At 38.5% G+C, this 9,058-nt stretch overlaps 1 protein-coding gene across 2 annotated transcripts; it reads left to right on the top strand.

Annotated features, from left to right (window-relative positions):
• Positions 1-6,654: 6,654 nt before the first annotated feature.
• On the top strand, positions 6,655-8,815 carry LOC101306567. Of its 2 annotated transcripts, none has more exons than XM_004307524.1 (2): positions 6,655-6,980; positions 7,206-8,815. In XM_004307524.1, exon 2 carries the CDS (start codon positions 7,239-7,241, stop codon positions 8,340-8,342), a length of 1,104 nt encoding a protein of 367 aa, XP_004307572.1. In that variant the 5' UTR covers positions 6,655-6,980; positions 7,206-7,238; the 3' UTR covers positions 8,343-8,815. The 2 variants fall into 2 exon arrangements, with proteins under 2 accessions (XP_004307572.1, XP_004307573.1); XM_004307525.1 differs by having other exon boundaries at positions 6,918-6,980; positions 7,179-8,815.
• The last annotated feature ends 243 nt before the right edge of the window (positions 8,816-9,058 follow it).

Genomic DNA, 9,058 nt, shown 5'->3' with positions numbered 1-9,058 from the left:
CAAATTAAGAACTTTTTGATTCGTCATGTCGCATAAGTTCCATATCTTCTCTTCACCCGAATAAGTTAAGAGCATTGGAGCCGAGTGTTCTCGTGAATTGTCCTTGGCCACAAAGTTCCATGACCTACAAACAACACTAAACCGCACATAGTCTGACGGTGACGTTAATCGATGTAAAATTAAACCCAAGAGGTTATCAGGCAGCTCTGCCCAATCTAAGAATTCCATGTTTTCCTATTTTACAAGTTAATTACAGGTGTGTGTGTGTGTATATATAGGAGTCAAAAGAAATTAATTCTACAAAGTTTGGGAATCCTAATTATACACTGTAATTTACCTACTCATGTAAAGAATAGGAAAACAAACATGCACGTCTCCAATAAAAATTATATATTGATCATCTGTTCCGCTCTTGTGCTTCTCGTTGGGCCTCCTATGTGAAAGAAAATTCTGCCCTGCAGATGTATATGCCATACAAACCACTTTTTACAGACAAAATCTGACATGTTTGCTGCACGTGCCCCTCCCCACCCTCCCATGTTAGTGGTATGCATGGCATATGTATACGTACAGCAGATGAACCCCTATGTGAAATACTTGGTTAATCTACATGGATTGTTATACCACTTCATAGTATAATATAGTTTTATTTCGTTTGGTTGTGGCTCGGGGTTTCTGCTTATATGGGGTAATCAGGTTAGTTCACAACTCCGAATCTTTTCTTTTGAACGAAAATATCAATTTGATTCTTCCCTATTAAGCTTTCTCCCTTCTTTGTATCATTTTGGGTCCTCATTTCTTTGTTTTTGAGAGAGAATAGTTCTAATGTACGTTCCCAGTTCATCTTTCTGCTTTTGTTTTCTTTTCAAACTGTTGTTTGGCCTTTTCATAAAGTTGGGATTCCTTGAATTTCTGCTTTACTTCTTCCTGTTCTTGAAATGGTGATGATCGGAATTAAGGATTCTGTAGCGGTTTGATTGTGTTGAATATTCAGCTTGTCCATGAGAAGGCTTTATTCCACTCATGGCTATACACTGTCTCCTAAATTGTTGCAGGAATATGGACACGATGCCTCTCTTTGTGTTCTTGAAAAACACAAGGTAACTTCAACTGGTTTGGGTTCAGACCCAAATGAATGTACTTTTGGGTTCTTTGTTGGTGGTTCTCTTTGTTAGAATTTTAGTTGAAATTTGTTATGAATATGTTCTTAATATTACTTTCAGGAATGTTTTCAAAGCTGATATGATATGCTTGGAAATACTACATTTTGCGCTTCCTACGCTACTAGCATCAGTAACAGACCCGTTTGCTTCTCTAATCGACACACCATTTGTTGGCCATATAGGTATGTGATGGCGATGTTTAAGTTTTTTGGTGGTAATTATATGTTCAGATGCTTCATAAATGTGTATGTACTTCCAATCTTCCTCTGCAGATCACAATTTTATTGTATCCAATCCTTGTCTTGGGATGTGAACTGAAAAATTTCAATCAGCAAGCAAGATCTTCAGTATGATGCTTTCCTGCTCATTTTAAACCTTTTTCTTTACAAATTTTAAAGCTCTAAAATTTTGCATAATGCTCATAAGTAAGATTGTACTAAGAGTCACCTTGGAAGGGAAGTTTCCACAGTTGTTGCAAACAACTGAAAAGAGCTTTCTTGTCCGTCTCTATTATAGAACTGCTATGAAGTTCATAGATTGAAGTTCTAGGATCTGAACTACTTTTAGCACTTTGAATAAAATACTATGAAATTTTATCTACTGGATTAGTTATGAAATTGCAGGCTATTAAAACTTAGCTTTGCCATGAACTGTATGCTCTAATTCTTCAATTTTGGGCGTGTGCATTATTTCTGCTGTATTATATGTAGATGTTCCATACAAGAAGTGCCACTACACTTTCTTATATCTGATAAAATTTAATCATAGATATCTACAAGAACTACATTGTCCCTTTCTTATGTGTTTGCCTTGATTTTAAAACAGACTCCACATCATCATCCAACACCAATGATAATACAGAAATGTTCAAACTTGAGCGTGTGAGAAGGCGTATTCCATCAGCGTTGGTTGTTGGCAGCATCCTGGGTAGATTCTGTAAGTTCATCTTGTTCTTTTGGAGATTTTAGATACTCTGTTGTCTGTTCCACGTTTCTTGAAGGTTGATTTTTTTCTTTTGTTTATGGAATTACCAATTCTGGTAACTTGATTATCTATGTAGTTGGCAACTTCAACTGCCTTAAATAATGCCTCTTTTCACTCTTTCTACATTTCCTGCACCCTAAATTTATAAGGTCTAAGCTACGCAAGTTTATTCAGAACTTCAGTTTTTTTTCTGTGTAGCAGAAATGTGCAGAAAGATGTTATTGGCAATCAATGAAAATGTCTTTCCAGTCGGAAAATGCATCCTAATGTGGAAACTGGGGAGGGTGTAAGTTAGGTATAAAAGGGAAAAACTTTCAGATCAATGTAATGGGCATTTTTTTCCGTAGATTATATAAACGTACTACAGCCTTCTTAGATTGTGCTACATTGGAACACAACAGTAGTCTAACATTAAGACACAGCTAGCGTGCTTGCTGCTAGCTAATTTCATGTGATGTAGTTTTCTGGTTTCTACTGTGGCTTTTGTCTGTTGTTGACCTGTGGTCCACTTTTGTTGCATATATTCTGCCAGGTATGGAGCTATTTGATATCATCTTTGATTTTGATCCACCAGGATGACAATGTGTTTCACAAGACTATAGCGGAGCTGCTGCCGAAGAGGATCATTGATAGGCGCAAAAGCACCTACAAAGATACCCTATTATCAACTCAATTATATCAATGTAGTAAACGGCAAATAGGGGTCATTACCCGCAGAGGATTGGTGATACTAAGACTTAAACACATAAGAGACACAAACAGACGCGTAAACCAGAAATCTGGCAGACTCGACCTAGGAGCAGAAACCTAATTAATTAGCTAATCTAGACTCAACCAAAAATTATGAAATTAAATACACAGTAACTAGACACAGTGGTGGACTACCACACAAATTTTGAGGGTATTCGGAGTTGGTTTGATTGGTGAACAAAAATAGATAAAACAGAAGTACTGCTGAAAACAGAATATTAAAAAGTGAATATGGATGTAAATATGAGAGAAACAATAGCTAGGAACTTCTCTCCACCACTAGATACGCTTCAATCACCCCAAAACAATGTCAATGACTAAAGATGAATACACTCACAGTTAAGCCAATGTCGTTAGGTCATTAACCGTATTACGTTCTCTTACTTGCCATGTTAAGTGAAATGTCGGTATCGACTTAACTATATTCTCAATTAATTGATCTATGAAATGTTGGTATCTAGACCAAAATAACTGAAATCATGAAGATCTGAGAACGTTTGAGTAGCAACAAAGAATCTAAGGTCAATGTCGGTAGCCTTAGATTACCAAGGAATCACTTCACACAAGTACCTGGAAAGAACTTGTTATCTCTCATAGAATATGCAACGACATGTCAGTCATAAACACATTCAAAATAATAAACCCTAAAACATGCATCAAGGTGTCGACTCAATGAAACATGCAATAGAATTATCAATGAACAATCAGTGAAGAAATTCTCATCTAAAATTATATAAATCAATTGGGGTTCGAAATCGAAGACATATCTAGGGCTTTGATCAGCCCCTAACTACTAAGGAGTTTAGTTACACATAATCTTGATTAAGAACATCAGAGAATACATGAAAGATGAAATAAGGGTGAGAAGAAAAAAACTTGATTGAAGAAGATCTTTGCCGATCGAGTTCTTTTTCCTCTCCTTTCTTTCTTCTCTTTCTCTCTCTTTTTCTTCTCCCTGGTTCTTGTTCCCTTTCTTTTTGTCTCTCCTTGTTCGTCCCTTTCTCAGCTCCCTTTTCCCGTAGAAATAGGTTAGTTAACCTATATGTCATCCATCACCAACCCAACTAGGATTAGGGATCCTAATTAAGCCCAATTATCTCCTTTTCTTTGTTTGACTTCCAAACACCTAAAAACAAACAAAGTTAATTAAAAATAGGAAAACATCACAAAATAACTAAATAATAAGAATAATTAGCATGATAAAAGTCGCACAAATATGCGACTATCAATCATATGTGTGTGGTAGCCTAGGAAGTCTCCTCAGGCCAAGGCAGGGAGTCCATTATGGAACTCTGGGCACTTGAAGGATAATTGGATTGATACGGATTTGCCATCCACAAAATTTGAGAGCAATCTGAAGAATTTGAGTCAGCAGCCACCGGTGACATCAAGGAAGTATTTTTACAGTGTGGAGAACACTGTGACACCGCAGGCTGATAACCCTATCTTGTGTGTGAAGCCTGTGACAGGTCGGATTCATGGATATGCAAGGCTGTTTATAACTCAGTGCTTCTCTAGAGGTTGTGCAGATAGGTTGCAGATCTTCTCCACAGATTTTATTGATGAGGATTTCGTTATATCAAACCATTATATCAATTTGAAAGTCTTGTTAAAAGCTTCGAGATTGCGATATTATCTCTTGATATCAAGAGGTTACAGAAGGGACATTACAGTGGATGCAATTAGTGAAATCAGGCACTTATGTCATCTTCTGTCAAATACTTTTCTTTTGATTTCCCTTCTGAATATTGCTGCCAGATTTGAATTATTATAGAGAAGACATCATTACTTGTGTGATTGAATTGATACTTGGGGATTGATCATAGATAGTCAGAGCAAGAGCTTCCAAGACATATGACCAAATGTCTTCCATCTGCTAGCTTGAGGATGTGCACCAGGAATGGATCGAGTTACTGCAGCTGCCATTAGGTGATCTTATTTGCACACGAATATATGAAACAGGTATGCAGAACACAAATCAAACACAAGAACCAAGCAGGAAAAGAAATATCAAACACAAGCTGGCATTAATAGAAGCATAAGCAGTTGTATGATCATCTTCATAACAACAAACTGAGGTCCATAAATCCATAGGATAGGAACTGATATTGACAGCTCCATCCGTAGGGTCAATCTCTCCGAATAGGCCTAGGATTACCACTTCTGTTCTGCAATCGCATTTGCACTCCTGTACAATCCCATATCAAGATTTGAAACTTCTTGAAGCCTACTCCCAATAACCACTATGTGCTTCATCACATTCACTTTGTGCTATTCAATACATGTTTGGGGTGCCTCCATTTGCACGAGTCATGATTCGTTTGCACCAATTTAAAACTTTAAATCCATATCCATCGATCCCTCCCCCATTTTGGAGAAATTTTTCAACGCTACGGAGGACCATGTGGCAGTATGACGTGGTCCTACATTCCAATCAAATATTGACACATGGATTTTATTAAGGAAAAATTACATCAGCTACTTTGACAATTTTGGTTGCTTTTTAAACCCTAAACTATAAACCCTAAACCCTAGACCCTAAACCCTACACTCTAGACCCTAAACCCTAAACCCTAACCCCTAACCCATAAACCCTAAACCCTAATCCCTAAACCCTAGTCCAAACTCAACAAAGACCCATGAAGGTCATTTCACACAAAATAGAAAATCTTATTTTATATTTTAGTTGTAATAAATCCACGTGTCAATATTTGATTGGAATCTAGGACCACGTCATATTGCCACGTGGTCCTCCTGTAGCATCTAAAAATTTCTCCCCACATCAGCTATTTTGTCAAAGACAATTTTAGGTTTGTTGTTGTTTTTTAAACCCTAAACTGTAAACCCTAAACCTACACTCTAGACCCTAACCCCTAAACCCTAACCCCTAAACCTTAAACCCTAAACCCTAACCCCAAACCCTAAACCCTAATCCCTAAACCCTAGTCCAAACTCAACAAAGACCCATGAAAGTCATTTAAAAAAAATAGAAAATCTTATTTTATATTTTAGTTGTAATAAATCCACGTGTCAATATTTGATTGGAATGTAGAACCACTTCATATTACCACGTGGTATGACGTGGTCCTCCTGTAGCCTAAAAATTTCTCCTCAGAACATATATTACTATTCAATATTTTCGGTCAAGTTACTGATACAGCTTGGATTGTTCTCCTTATTCAAACTTTGTTTCCAAAGATTGATGATGATTATGACTGTTTTGCCTTAGGCATCATGCACTAAAGAGATTCATCATTAATTCTTAAAAAAAATTAAAAAAAATAAATAAATTCAAATTCGTCGTGGAGACTGAAAGAAGATTCAGGCTGGCCCACAGAAGGTTGCAAGTTTGTGTCACATGATGATGATATCATACATGTCAATTTGGGGAGTGCTAAGCACAAACGCAGGTGAGTGTGAGTTAGCCACACTCAGCCACGTGGCGATATCTCATTTGTTAAAGGACAAAAACAGTTAGACTGGCTCTCTTCTCTCATGTTCATAATTTTTCTACCCTTTTTAGCCTTCGAGAACCCGAATCAAAGCAAAGAAAGAAGAACAAAACTTGGCCACGACGTCGACGACGATCATGCCAAAATCGAAGTAGACGATGCGGCGGATGCGCGGCTGAGGGGAAGAGATCGGTGAGGTGGTTGCGCGCGTAGTTGAGCGGCTGGTCCAGCGCGCGTCGAACAGATCGGAACGTTGCAGACCAATCTGAATTACAATCTAGATCGAAAGTCAGAGACAAACTTTACTAAAGCCTAAAGGAACATGCGTCTTCACATGATCCGGTTTCGTACGGAAAACAGCATGTGAAAGTTTATTGACTTTATTCTGTAAGACATCTCAGCCACCCCACGTATAATCAGAAGATGGATTTTTCCGAAAGAAACGAAATATCAAAAAGGTAGGTAAGTAGTAATAAATATAAATATTCACTTCAAAAGGTATTCAAGTCTGTGGAGTGTGCAGAAACCAAAGGCGAGGAGAGGAAGCAAGGCCGTCTCGGTGTCCAATGCGAGGTGGCGCGTGAGCTTCACAGCCTCTTCGTTGTATTGTTGCAGCCGCTTGGATTCAAAGGTCCGTTTGTAAAATATACATATAATTTGCTTTCCTTTTGTCGTTCTAGTTCTAGAGAAGGTTCCGAACTTCCGATCTTGTTGAGCAATTTAGGAGAAGGAACCAGATAAAGCCCCTTAAACTTTGGATTTTTAGGGTATCGATCTAGCTAGAAGCCTAGGATAAGAACAAACTAAGGTTTTAGTTCACTTATTTCAGGATTCTTGATTGTGTTATTTTATACAGAATTGATCGATCAGTTTGATTTGGCTTAAAGAGATGGCGGAAGGATTCTGCAAGCAGGAACCGGTGGTTGGAATTTTGGCCTTTGATGTTGCATATGTCATGTCTAAGCTGGTCGCTCTATGGGAGTCCCTTAATAATGTACAAGTTGGGATGCTCAGAAAGTTTATGTCGGATTCGGTGGGGTTTAAAGAGCTTGTGTCACATGATGCCGATTTCATTCGAGGTTTAATACCCGGTGAATTGTTTGAGAATATGATCCCTTTAACAAAATCTGTGGCCAGGCTTGGTAAGAATCATTGCTCTGATCCTAGGTTGAAGGATTTTGAGCAGGCTGTTGGTGATTTGATCGACAATGGTGCTGACCCTTTTAAATGGGTGCTTCCATACGAGGAGATGGGAAAGGAGGCCAAAAAGATGAAGAGTTTTGTGTCAGTCACCGGAGATTTGTATCACCAGATGAAACTTGTTTCGCATCTTGAAGATACTAGAAGCCGCATGGATGGTCCAAATTGGCTTGAGATTCAGCACAAGATAGAGCTGAAGCAGTTCGAGGTGGACAAGTTAAAAGAGGAGTCTTTGTGGAACATGACTTTCAGTTACATAGGTATTCTATTGGCAAGATCTGTCTTCTCAATTTTCAGTCGTATCAAGTCTGTTTATGGTGTTCCTCAACTTGTGGCCGAAGATACTGATCACACTAGTATTCCTAGTCCATCAATTTTCAGCAAGTACAAGCTCTTGGATGCTCCACCTGACACACTTGGTGCTGCTGCCTTAGTTCTCAAGTATGCAAATATTATCATCCTAATTGAACATTTAGTACGTTCTCCTGTCTACTTTTATAAAGCACGCAGAGATGAACTGTACAATATGTTGCCTGCAAATATGAGAGCTGAGCTAAGTGAAAGGCTGCCCCCGGTCCAGAGCTCGCTTTGTTTATCAATTAAAGATGTGGCAGCAGAGAGGAATGTGGCAATGCTTGAAATGTTAGAATGGTTAGCACCTCTTGCTCATAATACCAACAAATGGCTCTCCATGTGGAAGCGTCAACAGAAGGCCTATGCTTCACCAGGTGCAATGTGCTTCTGGTTCAAACTCTATACTTTGCAAGTCCACAGAAGACAGAGGCAGCAATAATGGATCTCAGTTGTTGGTTTGCAATACAAAAGGCGAGCTTTGGAAATGCATCTTTGTGGTCCTGAACTCCTGAAACCTGTTGCATGCCGGAGGAGACGGAAGTCCATTGTTCTCGAGGAGTCCAAAACAGTATCTGTAGTTTAGTTATAATATGAGTGTACGTTATTGAGAGTCCCCGTTCAAGTACTATTTAAGTAGTATGTCTTCTATAATCTGACTGGTACTTTTACATTCCTTTAGTACTGTACGAGTACGAGCTTTTACAATGTCTATAAGGGCCGGCATATGGTGAACTCGCTCTACTGGAACATAGTTGTCCAATGGAGAGATAGACTCATTCTGATGACTATTAACAACATGTTTTATCAGCTTGCATTATTACCTGTATACTATTCCATGGAACTGTTTGATTTTTAGGCTCTATGTGCTTCATCACATTCATTTATCTCTTTGATTTTGCCCTGTCCTCTTTTACTTTCAGATCTTGGTTGTGCCTTGCTCAGTTGCTCTTTTACTTTGATATCTTGGTTTGTGCCTTTGTGGAGTCACACCTAGCAAAGTAGCAAGTATAGTACTGCATCTTTCCCAGTGCAAAGCGCATGTTATAGTGTTTTGAATGAAAAAACCGAGTAGATGAAGCAGTTATGATTTAATTTTAGCTGATGACGTACAGTTCCCAAGATGAATGCAAGTAACTTCAAGACGCTCCTTCGCCA

This window comes from Fragaria vesca, linkage group LG7, assembly GCF_000184155.1.
Source record: "Fragaria vesca subsp. vesca linkage group LG7, FraVesHawaii_1.0, whole genome shotgun sequence".
Lineage (NCBI taxonomy): Eukaryota > Viridiplantae > Streptophyta > Magnoliopsida > Rosales > Rosaceae > Fragaria > Fragaria vesca.
This window is presented reverse-complemented; position numbering and strand designations above follow the sequence as displayed.